General features: G+C 41.3%; 1 protein-coding gene across 11 annotated transcripts in view; it reads right to left on the minus strand.

Annotated features, from left to right (window-relative positions):
* Window positions 1-8,504: 8,504 nt before the first annotated feature.
* Window positions 8,505-18,642, minus strand: part of osbpl5 (oxysterol binding protein-like 5) — a 52,606-nt gene continuing 42,468 nt past the window's right edge. For all 11 annotated transcript variants that reach the window (XM_047596613.1, XM_047596614.1, XM_047596623.1 and 8 more), the window contains 11 exons: window positions 17,601-17,699; window positions 17,312-17,408; window positions 16,511-16,609; window positions 15,207-15,304; window positions 15,038-15,127; window positions 13,712-13,848; window positions 12,518-12,697; window positions 11,532-11,661; window positions 11,328-11,442; window positions 11,129-11,231; window positions 8,505-10,300 (listed from right to left, as the gene is read on the minus strand). In XM_047596613.1, the coding sequence (XP_047452569.1) occupies window positions 10,165-10,300; window positions 11,129-11,231; window positions 11,328-11,442; window positions 11,532-11,661; window positions 12,518-12,697; window positions 13,712-13,848; window positions 15,038-15,127; window positions 15,207-15,304; window positions 16,511-16,609; window positions 17,312-17,408; window positions 17,601-17,699 (1,284 nt within the window). In that variant the 3' untranslated portion in view covers window positions 8,505-10,164. The remainder of the gene's footprint in view (window positions 10,301-11,128; window positions 11,232-11,327; window positions 11,443-11,531; window positions 11,662-12,517; window positions 12,698-13,711; window positions 13,849-15,037; window positions 15,128-15,206; window positions 15,305-16,510; window positions 16,610-17,311; window positions 17,409-17,600; window positions 17,700-18,642) is intronic.

Consider the following 18,642-nt stretch of genomic DNA (forward strand, 5'->3'; position numbering starts at 1 on the left):
AGGTGTGTGTGTGTGTGTGTGTGTGTGTGTGTGTGTGGAGTAAATTCTACCCGAGACACGAGAAAAACCAACAACCTGGTGGCGCTTGTGTCGCATCTCCGCGTTAATGGCGGCCGTGCCGGCAGCGTATAGGGTTTCACACAGACGCACACCAGCTGTGACCTCATGTCACGGGCTTTCACTTCTTCTGTTCATCAGATCGAGAGCAACTGTCGCAGTGGCCGGAAATAAGAAGAGAAAGAGAAAGACGTAACAAGAAAAAATAAGCTGATCGATAGTTTTTACGTGCACATTATTTTTTAATTATTTGAATTAATTAAAAGTTTTGTGTATTGTGTAGGTGTCCCTACACCTGCCTCCAAAACAGTCACCAGTCAGTATGTTTACATGCATGTGAAAATAAATTAATTATTGCCTCAATCCGAATTTAACTGGACAACTTAAGTGTATGTAAACACGTTTCTCTGACTAATATTACTCGTTATCCGATTAACACACCCAGATAATGCAATTGGAAATCGATATGTATGCGCCTTAATAGGACTTTAACTGGACAACTTGTGTGCACATGCTCCACAGCCGCTCTGCTGGCGTATGACCCCGGAACAAAAACATCAGAGAAAGACAGTCACAGAAGAAGAAGAAGCAGAAGGTAAACAGAGTTGGTAGAAAATCCACCTGAGGGATAGCACCATCTTATCTGCACCAAAAGTAACACACACATTACGTACAAGACTGTAAAAGCTGTTATCCATCTGGCTGTTGTTTGAAATGACAGTCTGCCATATTAGGCTCCGGTTGTTTATGATATGATGTAATAGGTCAAAAGGAAAGGGGGCTGTATTAACACACTGATAATACACGTATCGCCACCTAGTGTGGAGGAGGACGACATGTTCCCGTCAGTTATTACATTTTCTCTGTTGCATGTAAACTGGGACAAGGACCACATTCAGAGAGTCGAATTTTGAGTATAGCTTGATTAAGCTGTGCATATAAACGCACTGAGACAATGGACATGGGCCTTGTGAAAGTGTCCTCTTGACTCCACCCACCTCCCGACCAATTCAAAAATGGACAAAGAGGTGAGGTGTGAGTGGAGCTGGGGCTGGAAGGTGACTCGTCGGCAGATGGGCCGTGAATCAATCGACTCAAAGCGCTAATGATACCTAACCTTAAACACAATAATGTTATGTAAAAGTTCCTCCACACACATTCGTCACAAATCGAGAAAATCAGTAGTACAGATCGAATCCATTTTCGCATCATGCCTGTATACATCTCATCTCATCTGCTACTACTGTTTATCCTCACTAAGGTCATGGGGTTTGCTGGAGTCTATCCCAGCAGGACGAGAGGTGGGGTACAACCTGGACAGGTCACCTGTCTAACTCACACCTAGGGTCAATTTAGGGTCAACAATTAGCCTGACGAGCATGTCTTTGGAGGTGGGAGGAAACCGGAGTACCTGGAGAAAACCCACGCAGGCACAGGGAACATCTGAGGAACTTCACTGGGTTCATATTTCAGCCTTGAGGTAGTCGCTTGGGATGGAGATGCACAGCGACTGTAAGTAAAAGAAAAGAAAAGAAAACATACATAAACACTGCACACAACCCTTTGACTGACGGAACAAAAAGAAAAAGAAAAAGTTCCTGCTGCATTTGAAAAGAATTATTAGTGGGAAATGAGTCTTCATTAGCAAACAGCTCGATGGGATAAGGATATTTTCTTAATAAAAGCGAACAAATAGCCAGCGAGCCAAGAGGAAGCAGAGATCAGTCGGCGCAGCTTTTAACCTATGTAAACAGGACGTACAGAGGCACGGGATCAAACGCACACCTAATCTTGGCGCGACAGCCCATACATAGCTGCCTCGACTATGTTTAGACAGCACACATCCTCGTGTTGCTGCAGAATTACATACATCCTGTACAGGTCAAAGGTCGCTCCTTTGGTGATGCCGCAATTCAAAAAAAAAAAAAAAAAAAGACGCTATGAAAATGATACTTTTTCTGAACTTCCAGAACATGGTGGTGTATTTTAGGGGCTGCAGGGGGAGGTGGTGATAGGTGCGTAGTGTTCCCTCTAAGTGGGTTTGTCAGGCCGAGTGCATGCGGGACAAGACTCGACAAGAGCAGCAGCTCTATATGGAAATCTCAGAGGCAGACAGAGCCCCCAGCACAGCAACAAGTCAAAACAGACGGGAGGCTGTGAGACTAGTTATACTGTAATTGTACATTATGTAATAGCTGGTTAGTGGAGATTAATCTGCTTCTTAACTTGGTGAAAGACTGCCCCTCATCTGAACTGTGGATGGTTTCCTCTCTGAAGGTAAAAGAAAGAATAAAAAAAAGAAGATCCTGCTCAAGTCTACCTGTCTGCACAAGAACCGCCACCCCTGCATCCTTTTCTGCAGTACTTATGTCTCGCGGTTTGGGTGGTTGGCGTGGCAACAGACAGGCAGGGCATTGCAACAGCCACACCGACAAATCAGCACTCGCCTTAAAGAGTTCTCTGTTAATAGCCGCACTCGGTGATTCATCGTTTAAATCCAACTTGATGAGCTGATTTAGCTTTGAAACAAAGGGTTTCAGTTTTATCACCTCCTCGAGCGAGTGGAGGAGGTAGCGCTCGGTAAGCGAATACCAAAGAAATTTGGAAGCGGGACAAGTTCATCGCACTATGACTCAAGGCAGGATCTGCAATTAAATACAGACGAGTGTTACCGTGGAGAATTCACACCAGATTAAAATACATCGGCTGGTGAGCTTCATGTCTGTCCCAGAGAGACGGGGTACACCCATCTATCCCAGGGCTAACACAGAGAGACACACTCACACCGATTAACCTACCAATGAACCTAATGAGCATGTCTTTACAAGGTGGGAGGAAGCTGGAGAGACACAGGGAGAACATGCAAGGAAAGAAAGACGGTCAAACTCCCTGCAGCCTAGGCCTGTAGCAGCATAATAAGGGATGGTTAAGTCCAGCCCTAATTATAAGCTTGATCGAAAAGGAAAGTCTTAAGCCTGACCTTAAAATTAGAGACGGTGTCTGTCTCCTGAAACTAAACTGGGAACTGGTTCCACAGGAGAGGAGCCTGAAAGCTGAAGGCTCTACCTTACATTCTACTTTTAGAAACGCTCGGAACAACAAGTAGACCTGCACTTAGAGATCGTAGTGATCTGTTGGGACAGTATGGTTCTATGAGGATCTAGGCCTTGTATGCAAGTTAACTATAAGAACTTAAAAACACAGAAAAACACTATGTGAATTTGAGCATTTTATGTTTTTATTCGTTTCCTTAGTCTGCATCCGATAATGGAGTGAATAAATGCAAGTGTCTCACTTTAGAATATCTCAAATGTAAATGTTTAGCTATTAAACTGGACTGAATTTATATCACGCTCATGAAGAGCTGTTGAACAGCAGCCGAGCTACATTATCATCACACAAAGGATGAGGGTACAAAACGATCAGGTTTTAAATTTTGTACATTGCTTACCTATATCTGCACCAATCAGGCATAACATTATGACCACTGACAGGTGAATTAAATCACATTAACCGTCTTGTGATAATTCAGTTGTTCTGCTGGGAAACTTTTAGACCTGGTATTCATTCATGTGGATGTTACTTAGACATGTAGCCCCCACCTACACCAGACCAGGCCAGACCAGACACCACCCAGCCTATAGCAATGAGACTCCTTGATGGCATCAGCAGAATTCAGTTCAAAAAACACACATGAAGAACATCACAAGGTGTCGACCTGGAACTTCAAATTCACAGGATCGCAAACTGATCACGTATCTGTGGGATGATCCACGGGCTGAACTTTGGCTTCTACTGCAGTACGCCCTCACTCCAACACACACTACAGACCTCAGTGATTTATTACTGACGGCACATTTGATCTAATTCAGTACCATACAAATTACTTTGACGGGACATAGCCCCTGAAAGAAGCAAAAATGAAGGATTATGTTTAAAAAGTCTCTCATCTTAGTTACTTCACAATTCTCACAGTTTAACGAAAAGTTGCTGAGATGAAGAATTTCCATTACATGGCTACTGTACAAAGATGAGATTTCAATCATGGTTTATTGTTTTACTTGTAGGTGTTAACCTGACATCATAAAATGTCATGCAGCAACAGATAAAGACATATTACATGCACCGCCTCAGGCTGACTCAGACTGACCCAGACTGCAACACTCCCTCCCTCTGCATCCTCTGTTCTCTAAAAGGGCAAGCCCAGACAAGTTCTCCCTCTCTGCCTCCCTCCCTCCCTCCCTCCCGCCTTTACGGCGTGGTTCAGCCGTCTCGGGACAGGCCTGAGCCGGGGCAGAGCGCCACTGAACCCACAGAGCAAACATCCACACTGACTCCAGCCGCCCTGCAGCCAAAACAAGCAGGACACACCTCGGTGCAGCTGGCCTCTCACTCACATTACCGGTGGAGAAAATACAGAGGAGGCCAGGGTGGGGAGGATCATAATAAAAAAGATAAATTTGACTCAGGGATGCTGAAGGGTGAAGCAGAGAAAACAAACGCATCAAATAGTCGAGTATTAACAGACGGAACCAGACCTTCTTCTCCTTAGCAACAGGGATGGTTCCCTGACCTTAACCCTAACCCCCTCAGTTTTGCAAATACTGACTTTATTGGAGGTGCATTTTTACTATTTCCTGAAAAAGGCAGCGTGTCCTCTTCAACATACTGCCCGACCAAGTTCTTCAACTCTCCCCAACTTATTGGTTTTGCATCAAAGTGCATCTTTTGTTGTTTGGTTGGTTGAGGACCTCCTGCATTATGTGCAACTCTCTGCTTTGCACCACCTGAACTAAATTCAATGTTGCGTTTTTTTAGTTTTTAAGCTAGATAGGACTTTGTCGCCAGTAGAGAATGTGCAGCGAAACCTAATACTGTTGCTGAATTGTCACAAGATGGCCAAGATGCTAACACAAACGCATTCTCCGAAGGCCTAATTTGGACTGTCACTACGTCTTCCCACCCCACACATACAGTCCGCGGCACAATGGTCCACTCAGTGTAACACCCACTGTGACGTCCAGTAACAGTGGAGAATAGAAACATGTTAGAGGACGGAGATCAACTCTTGATCTTTACTCTTTTGACCAGGCCGCCCTCTCTCTCTCTGCTGCTGCTGCTGAATTCAACATTCTTCACCGTGTTTACGTCGCAGCAAGCTCCTGGTTGGAGGTAGAAAACAAAAACAAGCTGCTTGCATTGCGTATAGCGTCTTTCAGGAAGCCTGCTTGGTTTAATTTGCTCTCAAAGTGACTTTGAGGCAGATTAATAACTCATATATATACAGGTTTATAATGAAATGTGTCTGTACAGACAGCCAGTAAACCACAAGCCCATTCCACTTGTTGCACATTCATTCATGTTTGGCCAGACTGACACTTTGAGATGCCAACGAGCAACCGCATTAAACTTCAAAGCCTTTCTATGTAAAGCGGAAGGAAACTAAAGTCAAGTCCTGTCAGTCACACGAGGAAGAGGAGGGAGTTACTGTAAGTTACAGGTTATAAACTGCAACTAGTCTCCTCTGATTTAAATAATTGATAAATGATTGCTCTTTATCTTTCATCTACTACGATTTATACTTGTATCCAGATGATGAGCACAACCCGCTACTGTCTGTCTGTCTATTATACTGCTTTTTTACGTCTGTAATTTGTGCTTTTGCTGGAAACTTAAAATTGTAGGTAATTACACAAGTTGAGACATAATCTCAAAGATTATCATTAAAGGCAACTCCGATGACTTTTACTCGTCTGTGAACACTGTGAAGTGTGATCAAATAGCCGATCAGTCGGCCTCGGGCCTCCTAAATACAACCCACTTACACTCTGTGGGGCTTAAATCGGTGTGTGTGGGATGAGATGTTGATCCATGTGGCGTCTGGCCGGAGATTTCCACCTGCTCAGGTTCTACTCTCAGGGCTCAACACAGTTACTGCCTCACTTATGCAGATGCCTATATATACTGTATATATAGATATACATATATATATATATATACACACTGTATATATGCTGATATGTCTCTGAAGGAGTCACTGTTACTCTACTCTTTGTTTTACTTCTAACAGGAACATTTGATTTGATTTCTTTGAAACTCTTTTCTGAGAACACGGAACTGATGTGACTTTTAGAAAAAGGTCAAACTAAATTTGATTTGTTCCACACTCCGTCCTCCCAGAAGCAATGTTGTGTGGCTTGTCACCATGGACTTCAGCAAACTGCACTCTGTCTGTCTCTCTCTCTCTCTCTCTCTTTTTTTTTTTTTTTTTTTGCTGCTATCAAACGCGTCTGGTGCAGCCAGATGTTCTTGGTTTTAAGGTTTTATTTCCACCAGTATTACAGTGGGGTCAGTCTTCGCTCTCTTTTCATCTTGCGGGCACATAAATGGAGGTTAACTTCGGTTCAGCAGGCTTTCATTGTCCCAATATTTGTATTTGAGGTCACAGGAGAGGGTCTTTCAGTCTCTTGTTACATTTTCCAGCACAGGAAATCAGACAATGTTGACTTTTTTAAAGGAACACTGAAAACCTCCCTTTATAGTCTTGCTTTTAACTGGAGTTTATTTAACTTTTTAGTCTGTTTATTTATTGAATTTTATTTATTATCAGTTTATCTTTCAACTAACTTTAACTTATTTTATTATTTTTATTATGGCCTTTAATTGTATTTTATCTACTTTTATCCTTTAGGTAATTATTAAATCATGGTGAGGGTGGGACAGCGCTTCCTCATGTTCTTAATTCCTCAGTGTTTTTAAATCTGTGTGTGTCCGGTCTCTTGGATCTATTGTGGTTTTTTTTTTCTCATTTTGTTTTTATGCAAAGCATTTTGTGTTGCATCTTTTGTGCTCTATAAATAAAGTTTGATTGAAACCAACTGACTTTGCTTGAAATATTTCCACTATCTGGGGAACTTATCAGCGCTTCTTTGTGTTATCAGTACTTTTGTCCTGGTTATTGTCAAAGGTCTTTGTAAGAAACCAGATTTTTTCTTGGCTTCTTTGTTTGGTACCTGACAAAACACATATTTTTTATTACCTCAATAAGAAGTAAAGGTACTAAGATGCGTATTCTGTATAAAGCTCTTGGTCTTTTATACTTAAAACTTCTACCTTGCATCTATGGGAGGACTGTGACCTAAAACAGTCCTCTTGCTTTGTTGGATTCTAGTTATGTAAAGAGGCACCACTTCCTAAATGTGACCATCCCAGTTAGATGTTAGTTTACGCACATCAATATCGCCCTCTAGTGGAGGGAGAACACCCCAGGTTGTACACCACAGGCACTTGTGAAATATTGCATTAAGAATCACTCTTACTTCTAAACAAATCCTAACACAGCCATTAAAAACTTAAAATTGATTGGTTCCATAAAAATTACAGAAGAAATTTTAAGTGCTGGGTCATTTTGATCCCAGTGACCCACGAATGAAGGCTGTGCTTTTTATTCAAAAACACATTTTTTCTGTTGTCGTGCCTTGTGCCTATAGAAAGCAACCTAGGAACCTAATGCAGGAAACACACCTGAAGATACAGATTCTTAACCAGGAAGGGTCCAGCTGCTGTCAGATCACCAGGAAGTGCAGATGCACTGATGCACTCTGCAGAAACATGGATGAACCAGAAGCTTGGAAGACAAACAAAGATCTGGGTGTTGAAGGGTTTGTTCAGCAAGAAATGGCCTCATCCGTATGATCTGCATGTGCAAGAAAAAAACAAAAAACAAATGACATGACAGGAGCTCAACCAGCAGTGGTCAAACCAAACCTGTGTACGTGCTGAACTTTGAGATCAGGGTCAAGAAGCCGCTGATCAATGAGAGACAGAAGTTAGCCCCTAGAACACAAGATCCTGTGGACAGATGAGTCCAGTTTAAAGTTTTATCTTCCTCCTTCTAGTGTGAGACTATGCAGAAGACCAGGTCAAACACCATCTCCAGATGATGGTGGAGGTAAAATCATGGTTTGGGGGATGCATGAGTGCATCTCACTGTTGAACTCTGCCAAATACTGAGCCATTCTCCAAACCCACATGGTCCCTTCTGCACGTGCTCTGTTCCATCGAGGTCCAAACTGGATGTTTCAACAAGATAATGCCCCTTACATCCACACATCCAGGTCTTAAGAGAGGTCAGCCCCATTGAAAATCTGTGGTGGATTATCAAAAGGTCTGTTTCAAAGAGCAAACCAAAGAAATAAAAGTAGTAATTCAAGAAGAACGGGACAAGATTCGCCCTCAACAATGTGAAAGGCTGGTGTTTGTTTGTGTGGCAGTTGTATTTGTTTGTGTCTGTCTAATGCAGCCACATCTTTTGAAACAAAAAAAAGACTTTTCCACAAATATTTCATAATACTGGAGATTATGTAAGATTTTAAGGGTGTCCACCACTGTAGAGCATTTCTCTGAACCATTTCCTGCTGTGGGAGATTAAACAGGCGAAGGCGGAGTCAAGGTTAAAACGTTTTACTGTAGTGCTACAGTATGCAACAGGTATGAATGAAAACACCGTCCTCGTGTTCTCTGTAGTTTTTGTTCCATATGACAAAAAAAAAAAAATGGTGTGGCATGTAGAATCCCCACAACATGGCAGCAGAGTAGAAAACAGGATGATAGTGAAACAGAATAAACAAATGAAGGTGTAAAATAAAAAGCATTCACAGAGTCGACCTGTCCTTCTTGTGCTCTCCGGCTGAAATTCAAGGGCTTAAAAGTCAAGTTTGAACCAAGATCACAGACCTGGCTTCGTTTATAGCGCGACCGATAATGGCTTAACTCGCACATGTGCACGCACGCACACAGAAACAGACAAACCCACACAACCTCCGCTGGGAGAGCGATTGTCGCCCCTGGACTCTGTCCTCCGAGCCGATTCAGATCAGGAAAAGTCACGGTTAATCACACAATAAATACATTCTGAAATCTCTTTTTGAAACAGACTGACAAATATATACAAATTGATTAAAAGGAGAAAAAAAAAAAAAAAAAGTGTTTACATCTAAAACTGTCACTTTGAACATTGTGTAGACCCAGATGAACACACGAACCCCTTCCGTTAGGCCCAACTCGTCCCTTCCTCCACATCTTCCAAACTTGATTGTACACACTAGTGTCGTGGTCGAGACTGAAGCAGTGCTATTCTACGGCACTACAGGCACACAAATACAAAGACACTCTGTTTGGCTGTCTGCCCTGCCTCTGCCTCACCCCCGCCCTCCCGCCGCACGACGTCCTCCCTCCCGATGTGTCACAACAAACACGCAGGGCTCCCTGTAAACAAGTACTCTTTGTCCTCTCGGATTATAAATACTGTTTTGGTAAAATCCTCCTCATCGATAAAAGACGGGGCAGAGTGTATTTGGGCGAACATCAATATACAAAACACACAATTGCACTGTTAGAAGATTTCTTCATTTGTATATGTTGTGATTTTCTTCTTCTTCTTCTTCTTTTTTGGCTTCAGCGTTAAGGCCCAGAATCTGGACTGGAAGGGTAGTGGGAGAAGTCCAAGCGGTGATCTGCCTGCGCCCATAGGGCCAACTGTAGTTACAAACACAAACACACGCATTCACACGCACACACACAGGCACACACACACACACACACACACAGATAAACAGTATTGCAGGGCAATATAAAAAGACACTAAGGAATGGTGAAACATCCTCTCTGTCATTTCTTTTTGCAAAATCATTCTTCACCTCTATCGTACATTTTGTTGTTTATTTTTTTAAATTATTTTCTTGTTTTTTTTTAATCGTCTCCTGTCCAAAGTGCGTGGGTGCCGGTGCTGTTTCAGTCTGGCTACACTAGGGGGTGCTGTTCCTCTCTGCAGATGACTGACAGGCGGTGGCTGTGTTTATTGCTATAATGTCCGTGCCCCTCTTTTTTTTTTTTTTTTGGAGGAGGAAATAAAAAAAAAAAGAAAAAGGGATAAAGTCGCCCTCCGGACACTGATCTGATCTGAAGTCTCTCTCCCCTTCCGCTGATTCGAGTCTGTGCTTTTCGGAGGGATTTAATGACAGATCGGCGCCGGTGGGGTGGGGGATAGGGTGGAGAGGGGGGGGAGGGTGGAGGAGGAGGGGCTCGCCCTCCCCCTGAGGAGCTGTTTCAAGTGAAGACGTAGTTGAGGAGGAGCTGGGAGAGGAGCAGGACGCAGAGCACGAGACAGTGGCGGCCGGTTAACGAGACGCCGTCGTCCGTCGCCCTCTGACGAGCCAGCTGATGACTCAGAGCCACCAGGTTCCTACAGAGAGACAGAGTCAGGGTCACAACACCTCAGCAGGAGTCAATGCAAACTAAACATGTGTTGAGACAACAGGTGTCTGTAGATATACGCCAGAAACACTCCCCACAACACTTTCAACAAATTCATTAAAGTAACCAAAGACTAATGTGCAAAAAAATCAATACAATAAAAAAAAGCAAACCACCCACTTTCATTGGTGTAAAAACCAGATGCCATGTCAGTGATTAACTGATTAGCCCCGCCCACACGGATGTGACCTAACCACCATAAAAATAACAACATAACCAAAAATAACCTGAATGCACAACAGACAAAATAAACTATTCACAGTCCATCAGACTTACACATGTCTCTGATTTGTGTGTCGTAGTTCTGACTTTTGGTTAATCTGAGAGTTTTTATTTTATTGCTAACTTAATTTTTACTATATTTTATTCTGTATTTTATTTCATTCTGTTTTTAATATTCTTATATCCTACTTTATATTTTCTCAATGTTATATTTTTATTTATTTATTCTTATTTATTTTTTTGAGGTTTTTCTATTATTTTAAAATGATCCTTTTTACAGTGCGCATTAGTCTCCATGCATGAATCACAGTTTGCATTATTCACTTTAACTCTTTAGAGTCTGCGTACAGATATCCCTCATATACACCATGCTACTCTTTATTAAATACTCACGTTTACTTTGTTGCAATGAAACTATGATCTTTTATGCACAAATCTGATGTTGCTTCCAAACTTTTTGCCTGTCGTGTACTTGGCCAATAAAGCTGATTTATAATTAGACAGAAGAGCTTTTCAGTAAAGATGACGTGTTCACCTCTGGATGTCCTGCTGTGTCTTCTGTATAGACGTGATGGAGGCCTCTATGAGGGCGATGTCCTTCACCTCTTTACTGCACCGGGCACACTGGTTTGAAAAGCCTGAGGACATAACAGCCAACACATAATGAGACACGAAGCAGCTGCAGATGTTTGTGTGTTTTAAAAGTGTGTGTGTGTGTGTGTGTGCTCCTCTACCTTCGTTGTCCGAGGACTCGTGCGTGGGCTCTGGCGTGGTGCTGCTGCTCTCGGTGTTCTGGCTGCAGCTGGACGGCTGGCTGCTGGCCTTCCTGCGCTTCCCGTTCAGTTCGGCCTGAGAGACGGCACGAGAGGCAGCTTAAAGCGACTTAATGTCAGACGAGACAATGATAATAAAATGTTAGTATAACAACGTGAAGTAACCTTCTGTTGGCTGGCCCAGCTGTGGCTGTAGGAGAGTCCGTTGTGTCGTCTCAGGCTTTTCTCGTGTGTCTGAACCACACCGTCCTTCTCAAACTGAACCAGACAGACCTCAGGGTCCCACGGTCGTGTGCTGCACAAAAGGATGCACACGTTATCATTATTATTATTATTATTATTAGGACACTCTTTATCACAGGTCAGTCTTTACGTCCTAGCCACAAACGTTTCAAAGCTCCATCTAGAAAAACAAAAAGTTATTCCCTCTGCTTTTAGACTTTTAAATCTAAATCCCTCCACGTGGGAATGAATTTCTTATATAAGTACTTTTTTACATTATTGTTCATTTTCTATTAAAGCACGTAGCAGTTGTGCATTCCTGGGAGACATAGGACGACACCTACATGTTATTTCTGACAGTATTTGTGTGGTTTGTGTTATTATTGTTGAGTGTTCGTTGTGGTCAAACTGAATAAAGATGCAAAAATAAATAAAAGCAAATAAAAACAAATAAAGATGTATTGAATTAAACTGAATTGAACTATACTGAACTAATGACGCACGTGAAAAAAATATGTTGGATATGCATCAACTGGTTTGGACTGAACGAACTTCTGAGGTGTCGCCAGAAGGTGGCAGTATAGGCTAAGACACAGATGGATGTAATAAACAGACGTGGGATGAAAACAGAAGAAGAAGAAGAAACAAAACCATTTGCCTTAACCATCTGTGAGAGAAAAATTAAAGGAGGCCTTCAGGATTTTGCTTCCACTTGTGCATTGTTATATATTATAGTACCAGCCATGTTTTATGCTGCACGGGCTGCATGTTTTATGCTCTTCTTCTTCTCTAGAAACTGCAGCAGCTGATCAGTCCCATGAAGTGAAGTTTCCCATTAAGCTCATTAAAAACAAACGCAACGCTTCAAAATGCACATTAAAATACATCTAATATGTTTGTATTGGTTCTCTGTGGGGCCGTGTTCTTACTCCATGTGCCTGTACGTCCACTCGGACGTGACGGGGTCCTGGTGGAAGAGTCGTGGGACCCAGGGTTTGTCTCCTCTCTCCTTTGCCTCCTTCCGCTGAGCTTCCTCCAGCACGAACTTCTCCTGGGTGGCTCGGTGTTGGTCCCGGTCCATGATGGCGGCGGTCACGTGCTGCCACAGTCTGTCGAGGGCACGTCAAAAAAGGTTACTGGATATTTAAACATCGCTGAAGTCGGCGTTTTTTTTTGTTAAATGATATTAAGAGAAGCAGAATCATGTTATTGGAGATCTGTTTTATCTCAATCAAGCAACGTGTAGCTAATAACATTTTCAGGGTAGACCATAGATCTTCAACAGGGGGTCTGTGACCCCTAGGGGATCCATGGAGGTACTGCAATCTTTGGTTGATTAGACACTTTTTAATTTATCTGCACAAATTTAAATTTCTTTAAATACACATTAACATGAATCCAACATATTTTAGTCAAGGGATAAGGGATAGGGATGATAATGATAATGTATATTTATAAATAGCATTAGTTTAATGTAAAACACATATAGCAGGTGGGGGGTCCCTACTTAATCTCTCCATCAGTTTAGGGTCCTTGGCCGTAAAGAACGTTGAAGACGCCTGCTGTAGATCATATTTAACATTTAATATTAGTTATTATTATTATTATTATTTACTACTTTTAAATCCTTTGTTGCCAGTTAGGACACATTCTCCTAGTTTCATAAATTTACTCTCTAAATTCCAGACTTCTGATATCATAGAGGTGAAAAAATAAGTTTGGTAAATTGTCACCGTTTGCTGAACATTAAAATATGTGCAGCAGCTATTTACTTTTAGTTTCCAAGCAGCACTTTTTTTTCTTAAGCTGTCTTGAATGCAGCATCAGCTCCAGCTGGATCCCCACCCTACTCCTGATTGGCTAGTGATCTTAGTTTGGAAAGGGAAAGTAGGTAGGTGACTCTGAACTCAACTGACTGCTCAAAAGTTGTTGTTTTTTTTCGAAATGTTGATCTTTTTTTGAATCACAATCAAAGCCCTGCATATTTGCATTTAAGTTTAACAGTTCGGGTGGAATCGTGGAAGCCACCATTAATGCTACTAAGTCAAAATGTTGTTTGACTCACGTTTAAGACTTTAACTTAGGATTTAAAAGTGACCGACAGCCGGTATTTTATGGTTTACCTCTCAGACTCAAACTCTCCCTGCTGCTCCAACTGCACCACTTGTCTCTTGAGGCGACTGCTGCGAATCTCCGGACTCGGGTTCCACAACGACTTCTGCTGGCCCGATCGCTTCTCGTACAGAAACACCTCACCGTCCTGATTTTAACAAGAGAAATAATAATAATAATAAGAAGAAAAACATAAAGTCCAACCAATTCAGTTTACCACAAACACCCATCAACGTCATTCCAGCAATAATGTTTTCCTCCTGAGACCCTGTGTCCTCATATGGGGACATTATGTTTTAGGTTTGTTTTATTTACTTTTGTCTGCCATTTCCTGGTAGTGAAGGGTCAATACACTTGTTTATTTATGCTTATTCACCTTTCTAGTTTGATATGACATGAAAATTTAACAAATTCACAAGTACTCGTTTGAGGACGTTGGGATTTTATTGTTTCCAATTTTTCTTATGCATTAAAATAAATAGTTTTATATATTAAATTTATATTTTTTCAAAAACTACTTCCAGTTAAAGTTTATTTTTTATTCTTCTTAGGTGCTACTTATCCCAAACACCTAAAGATCTGAACCTTTAAAGAAGGTAAGATGCATTCCAAACAAATATTTGGGTCTCATGAGGTTAAGGTCAGCCTTTAAATATTATTTGAATATTTCCCAACTCCATTCTTTTGTGAGAGTCGTCTAAACGTGCTCCTCTACTCGCTCTGTTTCCCTGCTGCTCCTAAGCCTATGATTACAAATGCAGACTAATAATTACTGCAGAGCGTCCCTAAGTAAATAATTGCGTGTGAATAAGTGCCAGCGTAAGGCGTAAGGAAGGATTTGATTTGATTCGATTTAGAGATTTTAGTCCAAACATGAACTTATTTACTTTACTTTACTACTTATTTATTTACTTTACTATTTTCTTCGGATACAATATCGATTATAAAAGAAAATGTCATGTTTTGAGCCGACCACTTTTTCTGCACAAGGTGCAACAAACTAGAAATGGATCATTTGGATTAATCTTGTTATTTCACTAAATTTCTTCAATGAATTATCACTGTCATCTGATATACATATATACAACTTGTATCTTAAGCTGCATTTACAATTTGTCTGTGAACTATGTAGAATATGGCAATATCATAATATCGCAATGATGTATCGTGATACGTATCGTATCATTAAATACATACATTAATATACAGATACATGTATACATATTCAAACATACCTAGACTAAGTACACATAAATACACACATATACTTTTTTATATATAAATAATATGTAAGTAATTAGCTAAAGGATAAGTTAGAGAGGGATAAAAGGTCTCACCCAGTGTCCATCAACAGTGGCCAGCAGCTCCTCTCCTACAAAGATCTTCCCACTGATCTGATTGACAGAGCAGGAGCCTCCAAGGAAAGGCTGCAGGGAACATAAAGTATAAAACACTAAGACCCGAGATCCAGTTATTGATGTGCGTCGAGTGATTTGGAAACTGTACCTTCAGTTTGAACTCCAGCTCTGTGAAACATTTTGTTTTCTCACACTCAATGGTGACTTTCCCTCCGAGCTCTAGCGTCATGGTGCCGTACAGGATACCTAACAGAAGAATCACAGCATCAGATCAACAGCACATTGTTTATTATAATATAAAAATTCCTCATAGAAGTCCATGCGTAAATCACATCATTCCCCCGTCTTACAGTAGGGTCATTATGACAATTTATTATCTGGCAAACGGCAGCGAACGCATTCCCTGACCCGGACCCGGACGGTAATTTACAACATCCCAAAGTAGGCTCGCAGAATAAACCGAAACTCGACCCCGGCTCAGATCACAATCATCATCCGTCTCTAGTTTTGGCTGCGTGCCATGTCAGAGTTGAAAGTGGAGCGAGGCGCCACTCGATTTCCTGACATGTTGGCTCAGACAGCTGGTTAAAGAAGAAGCTACAGGCCACACGTGATTAGTAAGAACAGATGCATTTCACTCTACGCTGCATGAGCTAATACGTTAACCTCCTGTCCTCACTGTGCTGTTGCAGCGTTTGGCAACGTTAAGTGTGACAATTTGGAGGTTAGCCACAAACTGTTAAAGTCAGTTGAGTAAGGATAAATAAATTCAGGAGGAACGAAGAAACCAAAAAGACTGGTTTTATACTAAAAGTTTGTACTGCAACTATTTATTTGTCAGTTATTTGAACTGAATTGTAAATAATTTAAGATGTTGTGCACCTCAAAGATCCACATAAACTCAGCCACTCGGTGACTTATCTGACAACTAGATGCTGCTGAGTCCTTTTAAAAACTAAAGATTAGGACTGGGTGGATCAGTGGTATTTACTGAATAGTGGTATTTTTTTCTGTTATGATATGAATTTTTAATATACCGTCATACAGGTGTATTTGATTACAGACATAGCAGTGTAAATATGAATAAATATTCATAATTATTCATCTCTGAGCTGTAAATGTCCCCAGATTTCCACATCAGTAGTCAGTGCTAACACCTGCAAACCTGTTTTACTACTAGTGTGGGATTATTCTACAATATTTACTCATCATCACAGTAAAATAGTTCATCCTTAGTTCACAAATGCCAACCACATATAAAGAGAGTGTGAAGATCAACTGTTTTTAATAATAAAATTGGATTGTTACTAATAATAATAGAAAAAAAACTTCTAAAAGTCGTTCACACCTTAGTTTTGCTCAGAGAGAAGAAGCAATGAGAATATGGGAACCTACTGCCAAAGCAAACTTAGCATAGAACATGGACGGATGGTCGTCTGTGTTCACTGTTACCTTTGCAATGAGCGTAGGGCATAGTGATGACATACTCCTCATCCCTGCTCAGGAACAGCAGCCTGGCTTTACCATCCAGGATGGCAGACAGAGAGTTACCTACGAGAGCAGAGCAACAGAGGAGAAGCTGATTTTTCTGGTGAACCCATCTTGAAAAAAAACAAAACAACTTTTATCATCCACAGGGATCAAAATAGGGATAAAACCATTCACAGCTTAATGGAGCTATGCTCTAAATTCGACTTTCTGAATGTGGTCCTTGTCCAAGTTTACATGCAACGGAGAAAATCGAATAACTGATGGGAGCATGTCCTCCTCCTTGACACTAGGTGGCGATATGTGTCCTTTCCAGTTGACCTCTTACATCATATACACATGTATACAAATGTTCATGTGGCAGACCAACAACCAGATGAATAATAGAATAATAGTCCAGTTTTTTAATATCGTACGTAATGTGCAAGCTACTTTTGGTTCAGATAAGATGGCGCTATCCCTCAGGTGGGTCTTCTACCTGCTCTGTTTAGCTTCTTCTTCTTCTTCTCTGCAACCAGCTTTCTTGGATGTTTTTGTTCTAGGGTCATACGCCAGTGCAGCGGTTGTGGAGCATGTGCACACATGCATTGTCCAGTTAAAGTCCGATTAAGGAGTATACACGATGGAGAAAATCGATTTCCAGTATTTCCATGTGCTTACATGCACTTACATTGTCCAGTTAAAGTCGGATTAAGGCGATTATGCATTTTTTTTTATGCTCATCTTTCAGCTGTAACAGATTACAAAATGTAGCATGTTGCGTACCATAGAACTTGGACTTGGCCAGGATGCTTCCGCTGATAGAGTAACCATCCTTCCTGTTGCAGACGTAAAAGGCGGAGATGGGCGGATGGTGTGACACCTGGCAGAGGAAAGGGACGAGAGAGACATCTGAGCATCGGAGTGAGAAAAGAACGGTGCCAAAAACCTTCTGGCACTAATTAATTTTACAGTAGATGCATTTCACAGGTGTGCACACCAGAACTGTGCAAGATATTTCACACAAGGAAAGGATGAACTATGTCGGGGGCCTTTGCAGCAATGAATCTCTAACCTGCTCAGCTATGTAGAAAGTGCAGCTGTCGCTCTGAGGATGAAGCCAGCAGCAGCGAAATGTCTCCCCCAGGATCGGGTTGTAAGGCTTTTTCAGACCCTAGAAAACATAAATGTGAACACACACGGAAGAAAAAAAAACTGTAACTCAACTTCAGATGACATATAACCACTGCAGTACTGCTGTAAAGTTACAGTTTGTGCCCCCATCAATCTATCTACAGTGAATCGGTGTCGATGCCGGCTCAAAAAGTGCTGAGTAAGTCCAGATTAATCTGCTGCCTCATGTTCTTCAGCCGCGCCGCCGGCACAGAGGAAATGATTTACTAACTAGTGGAAACAAGTGGGAAGAGTCTCTTGATATTTGTCCTGCAGAAACAAGAGGCGTCTGTCAAACAGAGGCAGGTTAGAGCAACTCTGTGACTGAGCTTCTATCCAGCTACAAGCTTCAGAAGTGAACCACGGTCAATATATAATGGTGGGCCTAAAATCAACATGGCCGCCTATATCCAATCACCACATGGCAGGTTACAGAAAGATTCTTCTAAATGACATGCTATAAATCCACACTTGACTCACACACTATTTTATATTAAATAACTAATTGAAGAGGAGGAAGAACAAACCTTGGAGCAGGTCATGTGATTTGGATTTAATGCACTTCCTTGAGAGGTGTGATGTAATGTGTTACTTATGTAATAGGCAACTTAGCTGAAAGCTACTTCTCCGACACAAACATAATTTGTTATTTTCCATATGAAATTTGATATATCGCCAAAAAAGAAATATCTGTCATGATTATCTCAACTTAACAGAAAGAACACAATCCAAACTCATTTTATCATTGTTTAGCAAGTTTTGTTATTAAATTCGGACATTTTAGTCATTTTTTATTAATAAGTGGTTGTTCCCATAATAAATAATTATGGATTTTGTAATGACATGATCATAATTTATGCAACAAATATCCCACAGACTTCAAAAGTCCCTCAATTATATATCGAGCACCACCACCGCTAATAGCTGGAAAATGCATCATTTAG

This window comes from Mugil cephalus, chromosome 10 (genome assembly GCF_022458985.1).
Source record: "Mugil cephalus isolate CIBA_MC_2020 chromosome 10, CIBA_Mcephalus_1.1, whole genome shotgun sequence".
NCBI lineage: Eukaryota > Metazoa > Chordata > Actinopteri > Mugiliformes > Mugilidae > Mugil > Mugil cephalus.